Source organism: Stomoxys calcitrans, chromosome 4, assembly GCF_963082655.1.
Source record: "Stomoxys calcitrans chromosome 4, idStoCalc2.1, whole genome shotgun sequence".
Classification (NCBI taxonomy): domain Eukaryota; kingdom Metazoa; phylum Arthropoda; class Insecta; order Diptera; family Muscidae; genus Stomoxys; species Stomoxys calcitrans.
The window spans coordinates 21,060,382-21,086,521 of record NC_081555.1 but is presented as its reverse complement, the minus strand read 5'-3'; the positions used below and the strand labels follow the sequence as shown (position 1 = coordinate 21,086,521).

The 26,140-nt window shown below is 36.2% G+C and overlaps 1 protein-coding gene and 1 long non-coding RNA gene across 4 annotated transcripts in view; one reads left to right on the top strand and one right to left on the bottom strand.

Moving 5' to 3' along the window:
• Positions 1–23,872, top strand: part of LOC106085183 (eukaryotic translation initiation factor 5) — a 41,078-nt gene extending 17,206 nt beyond the window's left edge. For 2 of the 3 annotated variants that reach the window (XM_059367823.1, XM_059367822.1), the window contains 4 exons: positions 8,583–8,679; positions 11,829–13,078; positions 13,145–13,606; positions 23,017–23,872. In XM_059367823.1, the coding sequence (XP_059223806.1) occupies positions 12,866–13,078; positions 13,145–13,606; positions 23,017–23,715 (1,374 nt within the window). In that variant the 5' untranslated portion in view covers positions 8,583–8,679; positions 11,829–12,865 and the 3' untranslated portion in view covers positions 23,716–23,872. Of the gene's footprint in view, positions 1–3,231; positions 3,319–3,725; positions 3,955–8,582; positions 8,680–11,828; positions 13,079–13,144; positions 13,607–23,016 lie in introns of those variants that run through there. The other variant, XM_013249284.2, reaches the window with a different exon arrangement.
• On the bottom strand, positions 1,390–1,901 carry LOC106085245 (uncharacterized). Its single transcript, XR_001220913.2, has 2 exons — positions 1,800–1,901; positions 1,390–1,711 (listed from the first exon to the last, which is right to left on the bottom strand). It is a non-coding gene; the product is annotated as an uncharacterized LOC106085245 (long non-coding RNA).
• Positions 23,873–26,140: the final 2,268 nt, after the last annotated feature.

Sequence of the window (26,140 nt, the reverse complement as noted above, 5' to 3'; positions counted from 1 at the left end):
TATGAACGTGTGACACAAGTCTCGAGATGTTAGATTTTGTCTGATGCTTGCGATCGACTTTACCTAGTATGGCCGGGGATTCCTTTTTGGTAGAAATGGGATTCTACCGGGTAAATTCTTTTTGGTTATTCATAAATGTTCAGATATTTGGTTGTCGTTGTTGTCCTAGCAGTGTATTGTACACTGAGGCGGGGCAGCCCTTGCCGATGAAGGAATCCATCGGGTCAATCCGGTACGGCTGCCATGGGATTGAAGATATTTGGTAGAAATGGGATTTTACCGGGTAATTTTTTTTGGGTATTCATAAATTTGCAGATATGTTGGTAACTGAAAACATTTTGTATGATTTTTTTTATAATTTGTTATTCTTTGTATATAAAGCTGACTAATTGACTTACTAAATACCTTTTGGGTATTTGCCCATCGCCCATCTCTACTCATTCGCTGAGTCATGGTTCAAACCATATACACATTACAAGCCATAGGCTTATGCAGTTAAAGGCCATTAGTGGCCCACTACTAGCCTTGCTCGTCGGCAAACTCAATTCCGTCGTCTTCTGATTGCCTGAGAATGGCACAAGCTTCCACATGTCACCGCCTGCCGGTTCAAATAGATAGTGGCATTTTGAAAAGGTCTCCGTACCCTTTTTAAAATCCTATCCAAGGCAATGGAAATTAATGGCACGACCTAGTCTGCTCGTTGGCAATCTCATTCGAGATGCCACAGGCTGAAGGCCTTCCCCATAACTCAGGGTTGCATCTAGCATCGCTCAACAATTTTGACCTTACCTAACGGGAGACCGTAGTCTTCATCGCCAACAAACCGGTCCACATAAATCGGCCGCTTCAATATTATTATTATGCTATATTGTCTTACCATTTGCTACCGCTATAACTTATTTTCCCCTTTTTTAAACATAAAATTTCACATGAATCAGTTTTTATCACGGGCAATCTGCAAATACGAGTTTGTCATGCGGTTAATTGAGTACAGACAACAACAAAAAAAAAGATATTCCACAAAAACAAATCAGTATTGTTTGATTGATTAATTTCCATGTCCCGTTCCCCCCTACTGATATAATTGAGCACCACAAATTCCTGCTTTGATTAAAAAAACAATTTGAGACATTTTTGTGTGTGACAAAAATGCATAAAGCGGTATCTTAAAAAAAATAACAGACCGGTTTTGATTTCGAAACAAAAACAACAAAACCAAACGATAGAAAATGACACTCTTCTTCATAGGCTAAAGGAGACTATGATTGGTTATTTGGCGAGAGCCTCTTTTGTTATTGCGCTTTAGACTTTTTAGTTTAGTTTCTTTACTTTTCTTTTCTCCCTTTCAATTGTCTTCACCAAGACTACTTAAAATTAACACTTTAGGTGTTACGTTTTTACGTTGCAATCACACCACCGTTGCAAAACGTTAACATTTTTGTTTTTTTTTTTTCGGCAACAATTTAAAGATAACGGAACATAGTAATGACTATCTTTTAGGTTTAATGATTGCATGACTTTTGTTTAGGAATTGGAGTAGAAAAGAAAGATGCACTCTGCTTTAGATATATTTCAGTTGCATGCTGCTGCTGCATATACAAGAAAATTTGCGGTTTTGTGTACTCGTTACTGATGAATGTTGAATTTTTTCCCCAAGCAGCATACTGAAGAACACTTTACGAACAAAACTTTCAGCATTCGGTCATAGAACCTGAAAATAAGAGAACAAACAATGTTGGCAAAGATTAATGAAAAAAGAAAACAACAATTGGAACATTTTCTAAAAACATCTTACAAACATTTTTATAGAATAAATTTTAAACAGCAAGCGAATATAAAAAATGTGCATAAAGTTGTTATATAGAAATAAAAGAAATATTTTTTTTCTATAGAAATTAAGAATCGCTATCACCACATGTAAGCACGTGGCTACAGCAGCAACTAAATTTTCTATAGAAATAACATTTTACATGAGTTAGATCCTCATTTCTCTTAAAAGCAATTGCCTTTTGCCAACTGTCTTATGACCATACTATGGTATGTGCATATATGGAGGAGACATCAATCCTAAAATGGATTGGTTCATGAATAAAAATATGTCTTTGAAAACTGTATGCTTAAACTCACTCGTACAAACAGTAGGAGCATACTTCATAGTTGTTTTCCTCAGTGCAAATATTACGTTATCATTGCATACTTTTAGGGAATGCCTAAGAGCTAAGGATGCTTAAAACAATTAAAATCCTAAAGTTAATTTGTATGTTTTCGTGAGACATTCTCACATACATACACAATGACAAACGTGGAAAAATGTTTTACTTTCATATTAGCTTGTATTGTTGCTTTTCGGTATTCTCCGACAACTTCTAGAAAAATGTGTTTCTGTTGGATGGGCCATTTGCGGCTAAAATGCGCAAACTCCAAAACAATCCAAGTAGCCAGCTGGCTGCCAGTATGTGTTTATAATAGTGCATCCCCACATGCATTATTTTGGCGACTATAAAAGTCAATAAAACATTCTCTTGACTTTCCGCAATCCGGGTTATTTGTTTTTCTCTTTTTTTAAGGCGGTATTGCAAGCAAAATTCCTTAACAAATATACAATAAGAAGCATGGCTTGGGAAAAAGAAATCATACATTTTTTTTATAACGTTATGTACTTTGTAAAATAATAAAATTTCTCTATTTTAGAAAATTTGTCAAAATTTTATTTTTATAGTAAATTTTGTCAAAATTTTATTTTTACAGTAAATTTTTTTCAAAATTATATTTTTATAGTAAATTTTGTCAAAATTTGATTATATATAATATATTATTTTTGAAAAAAATTTTAATGAAAAAATATATCATTTTTTTCAAACTTTGATTTATAGAAAATGTCAACTTGATTTTATTTTTTAAATTTATAAAAATTTAATTTTTATAATTTTTTTTTACACAATTTGATTTTTTATGAAGAATTTGTATGTTAAAATCTTATTTTTGACAATTTTTTTTAATAAAATTTTATTTTTATAAGTATTATTGTCTAAAATGGCTTTTCTCTGGACTTTCCTGTGGATTTTTTTAATAAAGAGATAAATATTTTAAGAGAAGAGTAAGAGAACATTTAGGGACTCCCCAATGAGAACATTATTGGGTCGGTGAGAGTACACACACACACGCACATAATTGATTTAGGCTCCCTAAAACTATGCTACATCAGGACACTTCGTTTTCAGTCTTTTCAAAGAGCTTATCGTGAATAAACCAACAGTGAAAACGAAATAAAAAATTTTCAAATTTTCCGCAATAAAAGCAAGAAAAATTCTTATACAAGTATACATATAAATGCAAGAAATCATTTTCTTCATACATATATGTGGCAAAGTGGAACGGTCCAGCAGCAGACAGAAAATTCCGGACATATATAACTGTGTTTTTTAAGAAATTTTAATAAAATCTAATTGGGTTAGCTTTGCTTTTGCTGCTTTTATTGAAACAAAAAGTCAAATTAAAATTTCTATAAAAAATACCGAATTTTTTAACGAAAAGGAGAGCTATTGAGACTGTGTGAAATAAACACCAAATACCGTGAAGTGTTGCGTGAGGGCGTGCAATTCTAGTGTCTACTTGTGCATGAGTTTGTGTGTGACGAATGCCGCCACATAACCAAGTGTAATTGATTGTTGTTGTAGCTTTCTACAATTACATTTTTTGGTATTAATTTTTTTCCTTGCATAAAGTCAGTAATCATTCAGACAAACTCTATATAGATTCAAGAAAACAAGAAATAAAAGAATAAAAAGACAATCTTGGCTGATCCAAATAAATTACCCTTTAATTACAAACAAAGAATTACCTTGGACGCGTTGAGGAATTTGTTGGCAAAATCAGAGCATCATCATCTTATGGTGGGCTCTTTGTCATTGTTACAATTTTTGGTGTCCTACGCCTACCACAAACCAAATACAAGTAAGTGTAGCTTAAAAGAAAAATTTTTAAACAATTGATTTTTTTTTTAATTTTTCTTTTGTACAACACACCCAGGTCAGTCATTTATTGCCATTATTGATTTTTTGTGCAGCATCGCACTCTTAGTTAGTTCTTTAGAGCCTTCGTGAGTTGTTCATTTTCCTCAAAAGCCTTTCGTGTGTCGTTGTTAGGCTGCCTTCCTCTATATCCATGTCCATGTCCTCATACTAAATCCTTTTTGTGCTGGTCTACACATAATGTGGGATTTATATAAAGAGCACTTGATAGCCCCCATGATGACTGTTGGTTGGTTAGTATCGCAATCGGTTTTCTCCTATGGCTCATTAGATTGCGTTATAGACCTTGTATGGATGTGACGTAGCTTGTGTATACTTAACCGAATAATAATTATGCAGCCTACTTTACTCACAACAGACGACTATTAATACATTTACTCGTTCGTTCGTATGGCTGATGGTAGTTGAACTGACCTTACCAAACCCCAAAACGAATTCTTGGTAGAATATCCTTCTTACACTGCCGTAGCCCTCCTTTCCCTTCACGTTTCCATTCCTTGTGTTCTTTGTTTTTTACCATTCTCCGGCGAGGTATGTGTGTTTTTTTAAGAGAGATTACCTAGGATTCTTTGGTAGTTGGCAGTTTCGCTTTTTGTCGTCGGCATATTCAAACGAACTGAAATATAAGACTTAAAATTAAGTTCTAAAGGGTGATTTTTTTGAGGTTAGGATTTTCATGCATTAGTATTTGACAGATCACGTGGGATTTCAGACATGGTGTCAAAGAGAAAGATGCTCAGTATGCTTTGACATTTCATCATGAATAGACTTACTAACGAGCAACGCTTGCAAATCATTGAATTTTATTACCAAAATCAGTGTTCGGTTCGAAATGTGTTCATTCACCGTAACGTTGCGTCCAACAGCATCTTTGAAAAAATACGGTCCAATGATTCCACCAGCGTACAAACCACACCAAACAGTGCATTTTTCGGGATGCATGGGCAGTTCTTGAACGGCTTCTGGTTGCTCTTCACTCCAAATGCGGCAATTTTGCTTATTTACGTAGCCATTCAACCAGAAATGAGCCTCATCGCTGAACAAAATTTGTCAAAATTTGAACACATTTCGAACCGAACACTGATTTTGGTAATAAAATTCAATGATTTGCAAGCGTTGCTCGTTAGTAAGTCTATTCATGATGAAATGTCAAAGCATACTGAGCATCTTTCTCTTTGACACCATGTCTGAAATCCCACGTGATCTGTCAAATACTAATGCATGAAAATCCTAACCTCAAAAAAATCACCCTTTAAAATTGTATAAAGTATTCAATAAGTAAAAAAAAATAATAATAAAATAGCTTCATTACACTGTACAACAGCAAATCTGGGGGTGGAAAATTCCAATTTTTTCGACGGTTCAGTGTAAAATTTTTACTAGTTTTTTTTTCGATTTCATTCCACTGTACGATGTTCTAATAGGTCGGGACAATATTGATTTCATATGTAGAGAAGAATATTGTTACTCACTGATGCAAATTTCATTTTTCCCTGAACGGGGAAAGGAACGGTCAAACTTCTCGATCTATATGACAATTATATATCTATACATAGTCCGATTGGAACCATTTTGGCAGCCATTTCAGGTGTACAATACAACTCGCTGATTAAAATTTCATCGAATAAGTGCGCCACTTAGAGGTTAAATACCCTATACCGGGAGTTCGGAGATAGGTATCTATATCTTTATATAGTACGATCGGGACCATATTTGACTAGTATGTCCAGGGTGTCGTTACAACTAATTGATCTTAGTTTCAACAAAATCGGGTAAAATCTGCGGCCTAAAGATCATAAATCAGCAGATTGGTCTTTATGGCAGCTATATCTAAATAAGGACCGATTTTCACCGCTCAAGAACTTAATTTGCGTATGGAAGAAATACGCGTCTGTTTCAAATTTTAGATTATTATCTCATTTTAATAGAAAAATTCATCAAAATTTGATTCTTACGGAGACTTTTTTAAAATTTGATTTTTATGGAAAATTTTGTTAAAATTTTATTTTTTTTTTTTTTTAGAAAATTTTGTCAAATTTTATTTTTATAGAAAATTTTGTCAAAATTTGATTTTTATAGAAAATTCTGTCAAAATTTGATTTTTAGAAAATTTTATCAAAATTTGATTTTTTTTAGAAAATTTCGTCAAAATTTAATTTTTTTTAAAAATTTTGTCAAGATTTGATTTTTTTTTAGAAAAATTAGATTTTTTTAGAAAATTTTGTCAAAAATAAATGTTTTTAGAAAATTTTGTCAAAATTGTATTTTTTTAGAAAAATTTGTCAAAATTTGATTTTTTTTAGAAAATTTTGTCAAAATTAGGTTTTTTTTAGAAAATTTTGTCAAAATTAGGTTTTTTTAGAAAATTTTCTCAAAATTTGAAAATTATTCATTTTTGAGCAACAAAAGAAACATGCAAATTCAAAATTAGAAAGTATTTTATAGAAAATATTATTTTTATTGGAAATTTTGTTAAAAATTGAAAAAATTTTGTCAAAAATTGAAAAAATTTTGTAAAAATTTTATTTTTATAGAAAACTTTTTCAAAGCTTGACTTTATAAATGTTTTTTTCCAAATTTGATTTTTTAGAAAATGTCAAAAACTTGTTCTTATTTAAAAAAAAATTCAAAATTTGATTTTTATGGAAAATTGGTCTTTAATATAGAAATTCCTGTTAAAATTTGATTTTTGAGAATTTTTTTTTATAAAATTATAGTTTTAAGAATTTTTATACCCTCCACCATAGGATGGGGGTATACTAATTTTGTCATTCCGTTTATAACTCCTCAAAATATTTGTCTAAGACCCCATAAAGTATATATGTTTTTGTTCGTCATGACATTTTAAGTCGATCTAGCCATGTCCGTCCGTCTGTCGAAAGCACGCTAATTTTTATTAGTGTAGGTCGGTTAGGATTGTAAATGGGCCATATCGGTCCATGTTTTGATATAACTGGTATATAAACTGATTTTGGATCTTGAATTCTTAATCCACTAGAGGGCGCAATTCTTATCCGATTTGTCTGAAATTTTGCATGAAGTGTTTCTTTATGATTTTAAACAACTGTTCTAAGTATGGTCTAAATCGGTCTATAACCTGGTATAGCTGCCATATAAACCGACTTGGGGTCTTGACTTCTTGAGCATCTAGAGGGCGCATTTCTTATCCGATTTAGCTGAAGTTTTGCTGAAGTGTTGTGGTTTGTTATGACTTCCAACAAATGTGCCAAATAGGGTTCAAATCGCTCCATAACCTAATATAGCTCCCATCTAAACCGATCTGGGATCTTGAATTCTTGAGCCTCTAGAGGGCTCAATTATTATCTGATTTGGCTAAAATTTAATACAACAGCTTCTCCTATGACCTTCAACATACGTGTCAAATATGGTCTGAATCGGTCTATATCCTGATACAGCTCCCATATATACCGATCTGCCTATTCTACTTCTTGAGGCCATAAAGGGCGGAATTCTTATTCGAATTGGCTGAAATTTTACACAATGACTTCTACTATTATTTTTCAAAAAGTCGCTTAGTTATTGTTAAAAATTGCTTATCCGTTAAATATAAGTGCTAACTAATGTTATCTTCCTTAAAAATACTTGCAAGTATACTCATCCTTTTCGAACTCTCCCAGGACCTACCCTACGGTGTTAGAATTGTGGCAATTTGTCACCTGGAGCCACAAACCCTTATAAAAGTGATAGGTATTTTCCATGAAAGGGGACGAGAACTGGGACCGGTCCCTGTCAGCAGAGGACCTATCCCGTGACAGGTTTGGGACATGTCCCATTTCGCGTAGGGTAAGTTTAGATGGGAGCCTTCCTTGTTTATAGACATAAAATGAGCGTCAAAAGCGTTTCAACGCCCTAGAATTTTTGCCTTTTGTAAGATTATTGTAAGGATTTTGCTCTCATAAATACCGATCTCTCTATTTGAATTTCGAAGTACCTTGCCTCAGGGCGCAACGTTTATACATTTATACAATGCACTCATGTACAAATCTATTAATGAAGTTACCTGCAATGCAAATATGATTACCACATTACTCAATAAATGGCAATGTGTCATTGAGTTTAGCATGTGACAAAAGTGTTGAGTCATTATTGAATACCCTCAGAACTAGGGAATATACCTCTATATTATTTTTTTCATATAATCGGAAATTTTTACAATTTCTAACTAGTATTTCTTCATTAGCGAAAATGAAAACATGAAACTTCAACAAAACTCTTTTTTTATATTATTTATACAAAGCATATGATATGAAAAAAATAAATAAATACGGCTTGTCATAAGTAAATGCTAATCAATACAGATATCAATCTTTCGCCTAAAAGTATGTCAGAACAAACGGTTTAGGCACAAATACATAATATTTAATTTATAAGTTTTTGATGTCCATGTGCATACGTATGTATGTATTTGTGTGTGTGTGTGTAGCTATTATTACTGTTATTATTGTTTACTATCAAGATTTAAAAGCTTTGCTCTAGTATTCCCTTTTCTTTCATACATTCCCCTTGGTTTTCTTTTTGTTCTCATTGCAGAAACACCAGTATACCAGCAAACACCTCCATCTCCACCTCAACGGAGCAAGTTCGTTAGTTCGTGCATGAATTCACATCGGCGCTATTTAAGTCATAGGTATGTATATTATGATGTGTGTTTGTTTGCGTTTAGGTATCGGATTAAACGTCGAATTTGGCGTGTAGTTATTCATATTCATAAAGGCGCCACATAAAACTAAATTGCAATGTTAACTGATTTCTCCTTACATTTCTTTTTTTTTTGCAATTTGCCTTTGGTTTCAATATGAAATGTGGGTAATTTTTTGAGTAAGAGCGACCACAAAAGGCAAACCTCATTGAGCCTCTATGAAACTTTCAATATTTAAACAAGTGTTGTTTGAGTTTTAGGAAAAAAAATCAATGACCCAAGTGTATTTGTTTTTATATACATATGTTGAACTTAGGTGTTTTTACGAGTATTATAAAAAAAATATAATAATAAATAATAATAATAAATTCGTAAGATGAAACAGCAGCAGTGCCAAAGAATATAAATAGTCTAAAATGTCTGTCTGTCCAAAAAAACTTCAACTTTTTGTCTTGGTCAAACTAAAGCCCACTGTGCAACTACCACGTGCTCTATCGATTTATTTATTTTTATTGAAACCTTCGAATGCTCCCTAACTCGAATCATGGCCAAAATGTCAGCAGTGGCTAACACAGTATTGCGGCACAGTAAGGAATTTGACCACACAATCGGGTGAGTTATGGTATTTCCTTTCACTTTTCCCTCAAAAACAAATTGTATTTATCACTTCAATTTTAATTTTAAGAAATTTGGTAATGAAAATTTCGGTTTCGGTCACAGCCTTGTTAAATAAACGTTTGTACAAAACGTATCACTTTGTAATAGGGAATACGATCATATAAAAGGTCAATCCCCCTACCGGCCGGTTTTTTTTACACCGAATTGACCCGCCTGGATTTTTTTTTGCCTTAAGGCACTTCCCTAACTAAATGGCTGCTCCGTTGATGTATCGTATCGGGGTCGAGGAAGACCTCGGTATGTGCTTTACAACTTACTCTAGTTGGAATGGTTGTAAAGCACCATGATCCATTTGACATCTGTTAATGATTTTTCTAGGTCGAAAATGAAATCGCGATACAGAAAACAAGTCAAATGCTTCTAGCAACAACGCACGTGTTGCTGACTTAAATGTTTTTGCTATTACTATTCTTTGAATAGAAAGCATTAAACAATGGTCTAAAGATGGACAATATCCTGCAATGGAACCTCGATTTTTTATTTTTTTATATTCTTATTTTTTTATAGTCTTTATTTTTTATATATTTTATTATTTTTTTTATTTTATTTGCTTTTTATGATTTTTTATTTTCTTTTTTTTTAATTTTTTATTTACTTTTTTGAATTATTTTTAATTTTTTATTATTTACGTTTACTTTTTTTACTTTTTTTATATATATATATATGTTATATATATATATATATATATATATATATATATATATATATATATATATATATATACATAACATATATATATAACATATGGTATATCTGAAATAGCGTAGCAACTCTTATCCGTTATCCTTTGTTTGTCTATAAAGAGATATCGGTGAAAGAACTTGCCAAATTCGATCCATGGTGGATGGTATATAAGATTTGTTCCGGCCGAACTTTTCTATTTTATTATTTTTAATTTTTTTCTATTATTATTAATTTTTCTATTTTATTATTTTTCTATTTTTTTGTTTTATTTATTTTTTTATTCTTATTTTTATTTTTATTTTAATTTCATTTCAATTTTATTTTATTTTTATAACTTTTATTTTACTTCTACTTTTATTATTAGTTTTTTATTTTAATTTTTGTTTTTAGTTATTTTTATTATTTTTTTTTTAATTTTATATTTATTATTTTTTTTTTGTTTTGTTATTTTATTTTATTTTTTTTTTTGTTTGTTTTTCATTATTAATTTTTGTATCAGTAATTTACTTTTGTTTTATATTTTTGCTAGTTTTTTTTTTATTTTGTGACCCCTTTTTTCACAAAAATATCCCTTTTTACACTTTTCAAAAAATCTCAATGGTAACCCTGAAGTAATCAATCAATCAACTTCAGAATACAATATGTCACTGAACATAGCATTATTTTACAACTTTTAGTAAATGTTCACAAGTTCTGTTCTCTAACTTATGGTGTGGTATATTTTCGCCTGTTAGTGTGTTTTTCCCCCATATTTATAAGCGATTTTCATGTAGTTAAAACACGCTATTTGTGTTCTTGTTTCGCCAGCCTAACTTTTTTCTGTAAATTGGTTGAATTTTTAATTTATGGCTTACTGCAGTAAACAATTTTTCCACACAATATCCGGAGAGCAGGGAAAACACCTAACACACCACACCTTCTGCAAAAAAGCGTACGTACAATATGTAGTTTTTGTTATTGTTTGCGCCTATGAGTGCAAACAGCGAGTGCTTTTATAAATGTAGGAAAATATAAATATTTTATGCATTAAAACAGGACCGATGAGACTCATACGGTAAACACACATTCACACATGTGTACAAACAAACAATTTACCCCATGATGGTGGATTGATTGCAAGGTGCTTTGCTGGTCAAGGTTACTACCTCCAGCTATATGACTTCTTTTTTAGAACAAATGCCTCACTTTCTCGGTGTATATTTGTGAGTAGTTAAATATGTCACTAGGTTTTTAAAAATTGAGCATACTTTAGTTTTTGATCAATAATCCAAAAGTTTGTTTTGGATTATAAAATGATCTGTAGCTCTCAAATTCAGAGAGGGTTTTTCGGGCATACAGAATTAGGAAGAATTTTAGCAATAGGGTATTAAATATGACTTCTAAGACATCAATGATAAATTTCCCATATGCAACCCATTAAGGAACTTAGGGTAGACATATCAACACAGCTCAATGATAAGATTGGCGTCGCTGAAAGATACCACTCCACCAGAGAGGTTTTACATGACAAATGTTTTTTATTGTCTGAGTGTCATAAGCGGACCCGCTACTTCTGCGCCACGGATGCCATGAAGATCAAGAACATATTTAAAGGTTCTTTCGCCAATATATCGAGGTGTAATAAATAGAATTACGAATCATATCCCTCGGTACAATGTAATGGCTCTGCACACGTTAAGGCTCCACCTAAAAATATGCAACGTTTTCCCATTTTAAGCATTTTAATAATTTCATCAACTTGACAATTAATCATTTGTTTTTTTTTTCATTTTCAGGACTTCAAAATTTTCTAGTAACAGACATCGGAAGCTGCAACCTTTTAGAGAAACGTGAGGCATTCGTCGTTGCAAACCAACAAATGATTGCCCTCGTATTTTCGAATTTTAAACCACTATTTTTATAAACAATACAAAAACAACAACATACATAAATGTAAAGAGAAAAAATCTTCAAAAAAATTTTAAAAAATTACAAAAAATCCAAAAAAAATTGAACAATCAAACATTGCATAAACAACCTTAACACCCTTAACAAAAGGATTGTGTACACTTTGCTTGATTGCAGCATTGAATAAAATTTCAAACAAAAAGCAAGTTTTCAAAAGAAAAATCTGCCCTGAAGAAGAGATAAGAAGGAAGTTGACAAAGCACCACACATATTCTTAACAGATAATCATATTGAAAAGCGATTGAGAAAGAAGCGGAAAAGTTGCTGTAGATTTTAATAATTGAAATAATTCTTCAAAAACTGTATAATATTTGAGACATCTTACTCTCAAATATTACCAAGCACACAGCAGCAACAGAGCATCTTAGAAAGTCAAAAGGACTCGCCAGGAAAAAACCGAACAACACAACCTATAAAACAAAAACAAACTTCATGAATTTACCAAATATTATAAAACCATATAATAAATCAAAAAATAAACATTTTAACCCTACTACTCAGCAGATTCTACAGTTGGCAAACTGTTGGACCCCAAAGGAACAGGGACAAGAACAGCAGCAGCAACAAATAGTAGCCGCCGCCATTGAATCAATTGAAAACGGCCACACACAAACCGGACTCCATGAAAGTCATTTGAGCTAAAGAGCATTACGACGACGAATTTGTTTGTTGGCTTATATCCTTGTTTTACACTGGCACGCTCGCTAAGCTCGTTGGATAATTGATAGAAATTGTGGATATATCAGTTAGAGATATTAGCAAAAGTTTTTGTGTGTAGCAAAACCAAAAGAGGCTTAGTTAGAAGAGGTTTCTTTTTGTTTCTTTTGTTCATAACCGAGTAAACCCCCAAAACAACTCAAGAATCATGGGTACCGTCAATGTCAACCGCAATGTCACGGACATTTTCTATCGCTATAAAATGCCTAGGATTCAGGCTAAAGTTGAAGGCAAAGGAAATGGTATTAAAACCGTTATTGTCAATATGGCTGATGTGGCCAGGGCCATTGGCAGACCGGCCACCTATCCAACCAAGTATTTTGGATGTGAACTAGGAGCCCAAACTCAATTTGATCATAAGGTAGTATTTTTAATTTAATTTTTTTTAAGATGCTCTAAATTTGAATTTTAAAATTTCTTTTCTTAGAATGAACGTTTCATTGTGAATGGCTCCCATGATGCTGCCAAATTGCAAGATCTATTGGACGGTTTCATTCGTAAATTTGTCCTATGTCCCGAATGTGATAATCCTGAAACCGATTTGAGCGTTTCCAATCGCAATCAAACAATTTCGCAGTCTTGCAAGGCTTGTGGCTGGCATGGTCTATTGAAAGTCAATCATAAGGTGAACACATTCATTTTGAAGAATCCACCCACTATTAATCCGGCCGCCCAAGGTTCCTCTTTGACCGAGGGCAAACGTTCGAAGCGTGTCAGTAAGAAGAATGGCGAAAATGGAGATGTTGGCAATAATTCACTTAATAAGAATTCGGATGGTGAATCGGACGGTGGTAATCAGGCCACTCAAACTGAAAATGAAATTAGAGATGCTTTGCAGAATAAGACTGGCGATGAAGATGCCGATGAATGGAGTGTCGATGTATCAAAGGTAAGAGAAAAATAAAAAATTGCTTAGCCACAGGAAATTGTGCTAAATAGGAAAACTGGGAGTAGTATTTCCTTTAGGAAATGGCAGATTTACATTTTTTTTGAAAAAAGCTTATATTTTGTTCCCTTTCCTCCAGCACTAGTAAGAGAATTAGAAGTAGTAGTAGTTGTTGTTGTTGTAGCAGTGTGTTGTACACTGAGGCAGCAGCCCTTGCCAATGAAGGACTCCAGCGTGTCAACCCGAGACGTACAACCAGCTGTCATGGCATTGTAAAATATCATTAAGAGAGTAGTCTAAAAGAATGTACAATTCTATTGTAATTTTAGAAATAGGCCGTGCGACTTAACATAACGAAATTGGGCTGGTGGGGTAGTATTACTACCATATCCTGAAGGGAAGGTTGGTATTCGTTGCCTTTCCTGAGGGGAAGTGTAGTCTTGGTAGCCTTTGCTGCAGAAAGTGGTAGTATTTGTACCCTTTCCTCCAGGGATGTGTAGTATTAGTACACTTTCGTCTTGGTAAGGATAGTATTGATACACTTTCCTCCTGGAAAGGGAAGTATGAGTACCCTTTCACGAAGGGCAGGGTACTATTAAAACCTTTTCCTTCAGTGAAGGGTAGTATCAGTATACTTTCCTGCTGAAGGGTAGTATCAATATACTTTCCTATAGGGAAGGGTAGTATTAGTACCCTTTCCTGTAGGGAAGGGTATTATTAATACCTTTTCCTGTGAGGTAAGTTGTATTAGTGCCCTTTTCTGTAGGGAATGGTAGTTTAATACCCTTCCTGTAAGGTGGGTAGTATTTGTACCCTTTCCTCCCGTGAAGGGTAGCATTTGTACTCTTTCCTCCAGGGAAGGGTAGCATTAGTACCTTTAACTGCAGGGAAGGGTAGTACTGGCACCCTTTCCTCCTGAGAAGGGTTATTGGTACCCTTTCCTGAAGAGAATCGTATTATTAGTACAATATCTTGGTGGGAAGTTTAGTATTTGTACCCTTTCCTCCAGGGCCTGGTAGTATTAGTACCCTTTCCTTCTGGGACTGGTAATATTTGTACCGCAAGGAAGGTTAGTATTAATACCCTTTCCTGTAGAGAAGGACAGTATTAGTACCCTTTCCTGTAGGGAAGAATAGTATTATTGCCCTTTTCTGTAGGGAAGGGTAGTATTATTGCCTTTTCCTGTAGGAAAACAATACTTCAAAGTTGAAGCAATACTTCAAAGCTTTCTAAAAAAAAGTCGTTCCTTTTGGGGGAGGGTAGTATTAGTACCCTTTCCTGTAGAGAAGAGTAGTATTAGTACCCTTTTACTTTATGGAAGGGTAGTATTTGTACCCTTTCCTTTAGGGAACTATAGTTTTAGTATCCTTTTTTGTAGAGAAGATTAGTATTTGTACCCTTTCCTGTAGGGAAGGGAAGTATTAGTACCCTTTCCTGTATGGAATGGTAGTATTAGAAGCTTTCCTGCAGGGAAGGGTAGTAAATGTAGTGTTAGTACCCTCTCCTGTAGAGAAGGGGGTAGTATAAGTATCCTTTTCTGTAGATAGGATAGTGTTAGTACCCTTTCCTGTAGGCAAGAATGGTATAATTACTCTTTCCTGTAGAGAAGGACAGTATTAGTACCCTTTCCTGTAGGGAAGAGTAGTATTATTGCCTTTTCCTGTAGGAAAACAATACATCAAAGTTGAAGCAATACTTCAAAGTTTTCTAAAAAAAGTCGTTCCTTTTGGGGGAGGGTAGTATTAGTACCCTTTCCTGTAGAGAAGAGTAGTATTAGTACCCTTTTACTTTATGGAAGGGTAGTATTTGTACCCTTTCCTTTAGGGAACTATAGCTTAAGTATCCTTTTTTGTAGAGAAGATTAGTATTTGTACCCTTTCCTGTAGGGAAGGGAAGTATTAGTACCCTTTCCTGTATGGAATGGTAGTATTAGAACCTCTCCTGTAGCTTAGGGTAGTTTTAGTACCATTTCCTGTAGGGAAGAATAGTATTAGTACCCTTTCTTTTAGGGGAGGTTGGTATTAGTGCCCTTTTCTGTAGGAAAGGGTAGTAAATGTAGTGTTAGTACCCTCTCCTGTAGAGAAGGGGGTAGTATAAGTACCCTTTTCTGTAGATAGGATAGTGTTAGTACCCTTTCCTGTAGGCAAGAATAGTATAATTACTCTTTCCTGTAGAGGAAAGTATTAGTACCCTTTCTTACAGGAAAGGGCACTAATCCTACCCTTTCCTACAGGAAAGGGTACTAATACTACCCTCCCTTAAAGGGTACTAATATAATTCTTCCCTACAGGAAAGGGTACTAATACTACCCTTCCCTTCAGGAAATGGTAGTATTTGTACCCTTTCCTTCAGGGAAGGGTAGTATTTGTACCCTTTCCTGTAGGGAAGGGTAGTAGTAGTGTTAGTACCCTTTAGTGTTAGTACCCTTTCCTGTAGGGAAGGGTAGTAGAGTAGTACCCTTTCCTGTCGTGAAGGGAAGTATTAGTACTCTTTCCTGTCGGGAAGGGTAGTATTAGTATTAAAAGGATAGTATTAGTATTAGAAGGGTGGTATTAGTATTAGAATGGTGGTATTAGTATTAGAAGGGTAGTATTAGTACACTTTCCTGCAAAGAAGAATAGTATTAGTACCCTTTCCTGTAGGGAAGGGTAGTATTGGATCCCTTTCCTGTAGGGAAGGTTAGTAGTAGTACCGTTTCCTGTCGGGAAAGGTAGTATTAGTACCCTTTCCTGCAAAGAAGAATAGAATAAGTACCCTTTCCTGTAGGGAAGGGTAGTACTAGAGCCCTTTCCTCTACTAAGGGTACTAATACTACCCTTTCCTGCAGGAAAGGGTACTAATACTATCCTTTCCTGCAGGGAAGGGTACTAATACTAATCTTCTTTGCAGGAAAGGGTACTAATACTACCCTTCTAATACTAATACTACCCTTCTAATACTAATACTATCCTTTTAATACTAATACTACCCTTCTCGACAGGAAAGGGTACTAATACTTCCCATCACGACAGGAAAGGGTACTACTCTACTACCCTTCCCTACAGGAAAGGGTACTAATACTACCATTCCCTACAGGAAAGGGTACTAATACTACCCTTCCCTACAGGAAAGGGTACTAATACTACCCTTCCCTGCAGGAAAGGGTACTAATACTACCCTTCCCTGCAGGAAAGGGTACTAATACTACCCTTCCCTGCAGGAAAGGGTACTAATACTATCCTTTCCTGCAGGAAAGGGTACTAATCCTACCCTTTCCTGCAGGAAAGGGTACAAATACTACTCTTTCCCTGTCGAGAAGGGTATTATTAGTATTAAAAGGATAGTATTAGTATTAGAAGGGTAGTATTAGTATTAGAAGGGTAGTATTAGTACCCTTTCCTGCAAAGAAGAATAGTATTAGTACCCTTTCCTGTAGGGAAGGGTAGTATTAGATCCCTTTCCTGTAGGGAAGGGTAGTAGTAGTACCGTTTCCTGTCGGGAAAGGTAGTATTAGTACCCTTTCCTGCAAAGAAGAATAGAATAAGTACCCTTTCCTGTAGGGAAGGGTAGTATTAGAGCCCTTTCCTCTAATACTACCCTTCCCTGAAGGAAAGGGTACTACTACTACCCTTTCCTATAAAGAAGAATAGTATTAGTACCCTTTCCTGCAGGGAAGGGTAGAAGTAGTACCCTTTCCTGTCGGGAAATGAAGTATTAGTACCCTTTCCTCCATGGAAGGGTAGTATTAGTACCCTTTCCTGCAGGGAAGGGTAGTATTAGTACCCTTTTCTGCAGGGAAGGGTAGTATTCGTACCCTTTCCTGCAGGGAAGGGTAGTATTAGTACCCTTTCCTGCAGGGAAGGGTAATATTAGTACCCTTTCCTGCAGGGAAGGGTAGTATTAGTACCCTTTTCTGCAGGGAAGGGTAGTATTAGTACCCTTTCCTGCAGGAAAGGGTAGTATTTGTACCCTTTCTTGCAGGGAAGGGTAGTATTAGTACCCTTTCCTGTAGGGAAGGGTAGTAGAGTAGTACCTTTTCCTGTCGTGAAGGGAAGTATTAGTACTCTTTCCTGTCGGGAAGGGTAGTATTAGTATTAAAAGGATAGTATTAGTATTAGAAGGGTGGTATTAGTATTAGAATGGTGGTATTAGTATTAGAAGGGTAGTATAAGTACACTTTCCTGCAAACAAGAATAGTATTAGTACCCTTTCCTGCAGGGAAGGGTAGTATTAGTACCCTTCCCTGTAGGGAAGGGTAGTAGAGTTGTACCCTTTCCTGTCGTGAAGGGAAGTATTAGTATCCTTTCCTGCAGGGAAGGGTAGTAGTAGTACCCTTTCCTGCAGGGAAGGGTAGTAGTAGTACCCTTTCCTATCGGGAAAGGTAGTAGTAGTACCCTTTCCTATCGGGAACGGTAGTATTAGTACCCTTTCCCGCAAAGAAGAATAGAATTAGTACCCTTTCCTGTAGGGAAGGGTAGTATTAGTACCCTTTCCTGCAGGAAAGGGTAGTATTAAGTACCCTTTCCTTTAGGGGAGGGTAGTATTAGATCCCTTTCCTGTAGGGAAGGGTAGTAGAGTAGTACCCTTTCCTGTCGTGAAGGGATGTATTAGTACCCTTTCCTGTCGGGAAGGGTAGTATTAGTATTAAAAGGATAGTATTAGTATTAGAAGGGTAGTATTAGTATTAGAAGGGTAGTATTAGTATTAGAAGGGTAGTATTAGTACCCTTTCCTGCAGGAAAGGGTACTAATACTTATACTACCCTTTCCTGTCGGGAAGGGTAGTATAAGTACCCTTTCCTGCAGGGCAGGGTAGTATAGTACCCTTTCCTGCAGGGAAGGGTAGTAGTAGTACCCTTTCCTGTCGGGAAGGGTGGTATTAGTACCCTTTACTTCAGGGAAAGGTAGTATTTGTACTACCCTTCCTGTCGGGAAGGGTAGTAGTTGTACCCTTTCCTGCAGGGCAGGGTAGTATTAGTAGCCTTTCCTGCAGGGAAGGGTAGTAGTAGTACCCTTTCCTGCAGGGAAGGGTAGTAGTAGTACCCTTTCGTGTCGGGAAGGGTAGTATTAGTACCCTTTCCTGTCGGAAAGGGTAGTATTAGTACCGTTTTCTGAAGGGAAGGGTAGTATTAGTACCCTTTCCTGCAGTGAAGGGTAGTATTAGTACCCTTTCCTGCAGGAAATGGTAGTATTTGTACCCTTTCCTTCAGGGAAGGGTAGTATTTGTACCCTTTCCTGCAGGGAAGGGTAGTATTAAAGCCCTTTCCTTCAGGGAAGGGTAGTATTAGTACCCTTTACTTCAGGGAAAGGTAGTATTTGTACTACCCTTCCTGTCGGGAAGGGTAGTAGTTGTACCCTCTCCTGCAGGGACGGGTAGTATTAGTACCCTTTCCTGTCGGGAAGGGTAATATTAGTACCCTTTCCTGCAGGGCAGGGTAGTATAGTACCCTTTCCTGCAGGGAAGGGTAGCAGTAGTACCCTTCCCGACAGGAAAGGGTAGTACTAGAGCCCTTTCCTGCAGGGAAGGGTAGTAGTAGTACCCTTCCCGACAGGAAAGGGTAGTACTAGAGCCCTTTCTTGTAGGGAAGGGTGGTATTAGTACCCTTTCCTGTCGGGAAAGGTAGTATTAGTAACCTTTCCTTCAGGGAAGGGTAGTAGTTGTACCCTTTCCTGCAGGGAAGGGTAGTAGTAGTACCCTTTCCTTCAGGGAAGGGTAGTAGTGGTACCATTTCCTTCAGGGAAGGGTAGTATTGGTACCATTTCCTTCAGGGAAGGGTAGTATTTGTAGCCTTTCCTGCAGGGAAGGGTAGTAGTAGTACCCTTTCCTATCGGGAAAGGTAGTATTAGTACCCTTTCCTTCAGGGAAGAGTAGTATTTGTACCCTTTCCTGCAGGGAAAGGTAGTATTTGTACCCTTTCCTTCAGGGAAGGGTAGTAGTAGTACCCTTTCTTTCAGGGAAGGGTAGTATTTGTACCCTTTACTTCAGGGAAGGCTAGTATTAGTTCCCTTTCCTATAAATACAAAGGGTACAAATACTACCCTTTCCTGCAGGAAAGGGTACCAATACTACCCTTCCCTGAAGGAAAGGGTACTAATAAAACCCTTCCCAGAAGGAAAGGGTATTAATACTACCCTTCCATGCGGGAAAGGGCTCTAATACTACCCTTCCCTACAGGAAAGGGTTCTAATGCTACCCTTCCCTACAGGAAAGGGTACTTATAGTATTCTTCTTTGCAGGTAAGGGTACTATATTACCCTTCCCTGTAAGAAGAGGTAGTAATACTACCCTTCTAATACTAATACTATTCTTCTAATACTAATACTATCCTTCTAATACTAATACTACCCTTCCCGACAGGATAGGGTACTACTACTACCCTTCCCTGCATTAAAGGGTACTAATACTTCCCTTCACGACAGGAAAGGGTACTACTCTACTACTCATCCTTATCGAAAAGGGTACTAATACTACCCTTCCCTGCAGGAAAGGGTACTAATACTATTCTTCTATGTAGGAAAGGGTACAAATACTACCCTTCCCCGCAGGAAAGGGCTTTAATACTACCCTTCTCTGCAGTAAAGGACTCTAATACTACCCTTCCCTACAAGAAAGCGTACTAATACTAACCTTCCCTGCAGGAAATAGTACAAATACTACCCTTCCCTGCAGCAAAGGGTACTAATAGGACCCTTCCCAGCAGGAAGGGGTACAAATACTACCCTTCCCTGCAGGAAAGGGCACTAATACTACCTTTCCTGACAAAAAAGGTTACTAATACTACTCTTCCCGACAGGAAAGGGTACTACTACTACCCTTCCCTGCAAGAAAGGGTACAAATAATACCGTTCCCTGCAAGAAAGGGTACAAATAATACCCTTCCCTGCAGAAAAGGGAATGCAGGAAAGGGTACAAATACTTCTATGCATTAAAGGGTACAAATACTACCCTTCCCTGCAGGAAAGGGTATTAATACTACCCTTTTCTGCAGGAAAGGGTATTAATACTACCCTTTTCTGCAGGAAAGGGCTCTAATACTACTCTTCCCTACAGGAAATCGTTCTAATACTATTCTTTCCTGCAGGAAATAGTACTAATACTACCCTTTCCTGCAGGAAAGGGTACAAATACTACCCTTACCTGCAGGAAAGGGTACTAATACTACCTTTACCTGCATCAAAGGGTACTAATAGGACCCTTCCCACCAGGAAAGGGTACAGATACTACCCTTCCCTGCAAGAAAGGGTACAAATACTACCCTTCCCTGCAGGAAAGGGTACTAATACTACCCTCCCCTACAGGAAAGGGTACTAATACTATTCTTCTATGCAGGAAAGGGTACAACTATACCCTTCCCTGCAGGAAAGGGTATTAATACTACCCTTCTCTACAGGAAAGGGCTCTAATACTACCCTTCCTTACAGGAAAGCGTTCTAATACTATTCTTCCCTGCATGAAATAGTACTAATACTACCCTCCCCTGCAGGAAAGGGCACAAATACTACCCTTACTTGCATCAAAGGGTACTAATAGGACCCTTCCCAGGAGGAAAGGGTACAAATACTCCCCTTCTCGACAGGAAAGGGTACTTCTTCTACCATACCCTACAGGAAAGGGCACTAATACTACCCTTCCCGACAGGAAAAGTAGTAGTAGTACCCTTTCATGTCGGGAAGTTTAGTATTAGAGCCCTTTCCTGTAGGGAAGGTTAGCATTAGTACCCTTTCCTGTAGGAAAGGGTAGTATTAGAGCCCTTTCCTGTAGGGAAGTGTAGTATTAGTACCCTTTCCTGTATGAAAGGGTAATAGTAGTACCCTTTCCTGTCGGGAAGGGTGGTATTAGTACACTTTTCCTGCAGAGAAGGGTATTATTAGTACCATTTCCTGCAGGGAAGGGTAGTATTTGTACCCTTTCCTGCTGGGAATGGTGGTATTAGTACTCTTTCCTGAAGGAAAGGGTAGTATTTGCACCCTTTCCTGCAGGGAAGGGTAGTATTAGTACCATTTCCTGCAGGAAAGAATAGTATTAGAGCCCTTTTCTGTTGGTAAGGGTAGTTTTAGTACCCTTTCCTGTTGGTAAGGGTAGTATTAGTACCCTTTCCTGTCGGGAAGGGTAGTATTAGTACCCTTTCCTGAAGGGAAGAATAGTATTAGTACCCTTTGCTGTAGGGAAGGGTAGTATTAGAGCCCTTTCCTGTAGGGAAGGGTAGTAGTTGTACCCTTTCCTTCAGGGAAGGGTAGTATTTGCACCCTTTCCTGCAGGGAAGGGTAGTTTTAGTACCCTTTCCTGTAGGTAAGGGTAGTATTAGTACCCTTGCTTGTCGGGAAGGGTAGAATTAGTACCCTTTCCTGTCGGGAAGGGTAGTGTTAGTACCCTTTCCTGCAGGGAAGAATAGTATTAGTACCCTCTCCTGTGGAGAAGGGTAGTACGAGTACCCTCTCCTGTAAAGAAAGGTAGTGTTAGTACACTTTTCTGGAGGGGAGGGTAGTATTAGTACCCTTTCCTGTAGGGAAGGGTAGTATTTGTATCCTTTCTCATAGTACCTTTCCTGGAGGAAAGGGTACTAATATTACCCTTCTCCACAGGAAAGGGTACTAATACTACCCTCCCCTCCAGAAAAGTGTACTAACACTACCTTTCGTTACAGGAAAGGGTACTCGTACTACCCTTCTCCACAGGAAAGGGTACTAATACTATTCTTCCCTGCAGGAAAGGGTACTAATACTACCCTTCTCCTCAGGAAAGTGTACTAATACTACCCTTCCCTATAGGAAAGGGTACTAAAACTACTCTACCTAAGGGAAAGGGTACCAATACTACCCTTCCCTCCAGGAAAGGGTACTAATACTGCCCTCCCCTTCAGGAAAAGGTACTAATACAACCCTCCCTTTCAGGAAAGGGTACTCATACTACTACCCTTTGCTGTAGGGAAAGGTAGTTTAAGCACCCTTTCCTGTAGAGAAGGGTAGCATTTGTACCTTTTCCTGGAGGGAAGGGTAGTATTAGTACGCTTTCCTGGACGGATGGGTAGTTTTAGTACCCTTTCCTGGAGGCAAGGGTAGTATTAGTACCCTTCCCTACAGGAAAGGGCATGGAAAGCCTACAAAAGATGTTGCAAATAACTTTATGAATATATGCGGAAGGGGTAGTTTTGGTACCTTTGCTTTAAGAAAAGTGTAATTTTGGTTATATTTTCATTACGTACCTGTTTGTTGAAGATAAAATAGTTTTTATTTTTTTGGCAATCTCTCCTTTAGGCATGTGAAATTGTAGTAGTTTGTCCTTAAGGAAATTATTGTAAAGGCAGGTTTTTGCATCCTTTCTAGTCTAGTATTTGTACCCTTTTCATAGGAAACTGCTATTTTTTTTGTCCATTACTTTGTTTGCAAAACTTTATCACCACCAATTTTTTACTAACATTTTCCTTTTTGCTGCAGGAGGCTATACGTGCCCGTTTACAAGATTTAACCGATGGAGCCAAGAGTATGACCATTTCTGATGATTATGATAAATCTGAAAAAGAACGCATCGATATATTTTATGAAATTGTAAAGAAGAAGTTAAACGAAGGCAAACTCGATACTGTGGCCGAACACAAAGAATTGCTCATCGAAGCCGAACGTTTGGATATTGTCCATAAGGCACCTTTGGTATTGGCTGAATTACTATTCACCGATAATCTTACACAGGATGTGCGCAAACACCGTGTACTCTTGTTGCGTTTCACCCATAACAATCCAAAGGCACAACGCTACTTGATTGGCGGTATAGAGCAAGTGATTGCTCTGCACAAGGATAAATTGGTACCAAAGGTGGCTGGCGTTCTTAAGCTCTTCTACGATTCGGATGTTTTGGAGGAAAAGGTCATTTTGGATTGGTCGCAAAAGGTCAGCAAGAAGTATGTATCCAAAGAAGTGGCCACGGAAATACACGAGAAAGCTAAACCCTTTATACAATGGCTGAAGGAAGCCGAGGAGGAGGACTCATCGGAAGAGGAAGATGACGAGGATTCTGAAGTCGAAATTGAGTACAATGATAGGGCTCGTGTTGAGCCTCTTAAAGCCGTAACTCAAGTAACCAAAAAGGTTATCGAAGAAGATGATGATGGCGAGGAGATTGATATCGATGATATCTAAAAGAAGAAAATGTAACCGTTTTTAAAAATTAAAGAGAGCAGAGCCAAAAGAAAGCGGCAAATTAGTTATCAATGAAAAAAAAAACACTTTTTGCAAAATACAACCATAATAACAATTATACTGCAAAATTAAAACACGCATACTAAAACCCCCCTCTCAGCAGCAACAACAATCCGAACTTTTTTATAACAATTCCTTAGCTTTTACAATATCCGTTAACACTTACATAGATTATTTCCCGCTTCAAGGATGTTTATCTCTCTCTCTTTATTTCACGTTCCAATGAAATGGTTTAAATGTTTTTATTTTCATTCTTAATATGTAATTTTTTGATTTATTTTATGGTTAATATATTCTCATAAATAGCACATTACTTTGAAGCAATAGTACGAAAATATTACCAGCCCTTTGTCTGTTTACTTCCTTTCTTTGTTTAATTTATCTTCCAAATATAATGGGTTTTCAAGGTGATTTTTCTTATAACGTAACTGATTTTTTTTTTTTTTGAAATTTTATTTTGCATATACCATAAAAAAAAAATAAATAAAAAAAAAATTAAAAACTACAAAAAAACGTATGTGGTATTTTTAAGCCTTTCCCTTTCATAGTTCCTTTGGAGAACCTTTGGTATGCTCTAAAATGTTTGCTGTCCATTATTTAAGCTTTGCTAAAAATTTCCCAGAAAACTAAACGCTTTTTAAATACCATGACACAAAAAAATACATGTAAACACATTCTTTTTTATTATTAAAAAAAATATATTTTTTTTATATATTCATAAAGTTATTCGCCACATCTTTTGTAGGCTTTCCATGCCAATCTTCTTATATTAGGCTTTGATTTTTTCTTAATTATTTTGTTTGAATTTTTTATTTGTAAAGAAATATATTCAATATTTTTATGCAATTCCCCGTCAAATAAATATAACTATTGAAATAAATGTGTTAAGGTCGATTTTTTGAGACATATTTTACGGTAAGACAAATAAATTACTTGGAATTTTCAAGCTCCATAGAATGCAATTTTCTAATGGTGATTTCGATTGTGAAAAAAAGTGCAGCATTTTTTCGACATGTTGCACTGAGATCGAAATTTTGTGTTCGATTCTCCAAAAAAGTGTAACCCCACCACCGGGTAAATGTTCGTTTGTAATGGTGTTGCCCACTGAAAGTGAAAAAATGCTGCATTTTCTACACCGTGGCTAGGCTAGGATGGAGAATGCCGCACTTTAAATCAGCTGCTATCATCTCATGTGCATGCCACCGTTCAAGCAAATTTTGGTTGAAAAGAAGAAGAAGAAAACAATTTGTAGAATGTTTGGCAAAATATTAAAAAGAAATACATAAAAAAAGGAAAAAGTAATCGCGTTTTATTTAGCTAACGGCATATTAGATGCATTGCTACATTTTACAGCATTATTTGGTTGAAATTACAATATACGGGCATATTAACATGTTCGATTGAAAATGTAAAAAGTGTAAAACTATGAGAGGGATAAGGCAGCATTCCCAAAATGTTGTCCCGTATAAGTGCAACATTAGTGTAACATTTTTTTTCAGAATCGAAATCACCATAAGATAGCCAAAATTTCGAAATCTTCAAAATCTTAAAAATGTTGATGTTGTTCTAAATGAACACGAGAAAACAATTTGAAATTCATGATTAGCACGTCAAAAATGCGCAGCGAAACGCGGCGTTTTTAGACCAAAAATGAGAATTCCGAAATTCTGAAAGTTGCTCTGAATTCAGTTTTCAATGAGTATAAATATTCGCTCAAGTTTTCTGCGAAAATCGAAGAAACAAAATGGAGCGTTTTTGTATTGACAACGAGGCGTTTTTAGGCGAAAATAAGAATTTCGAAAATCTGAAATATGCTTTGAATTCAGTTTTCGTGCGAAATTACATTCGCCAAAGTGTTTTGCAAAAAAAAAAATTAAAATTTTTCATACAAGGCTATAAGTCATTGAAATTATCAAAACCTTAAAAATATTGCTGAATCTAAAGGACCATAAAAAAAAACATTTCAAAATTCATCATCAACGCGTCAAAATCACTCGTTTCTGTAACAAAAACTGACGCATTTAGCATGTCCGCCTATGACGCTGAACGCTTGGGTTCGAACACTGGCGAGGCCATCAGAAAAAATTTTCAGCGATGTTTTTCCCCTCTTAATGCTGGCAACATTTGTGAGGTACTATGCCATGTAAAACTTCTCTCCAAAGAGGTGTCGCACTGCGGCATGCCGTTTGGACTCGGCTATAAAAATGAGGCCCCTTATCATTGAGCTTAAACTGGAATCGGACTGCACTCATTGATATGTGAGAAGTTTTCCCCTGTTCCTTAGTGGAATGTTCATGGGCAAAATTTGTTTGTGTTAAACGAAACAAAGTGTTTTGTGAAAATCAAAAAAAAAAAAATTTGTTGA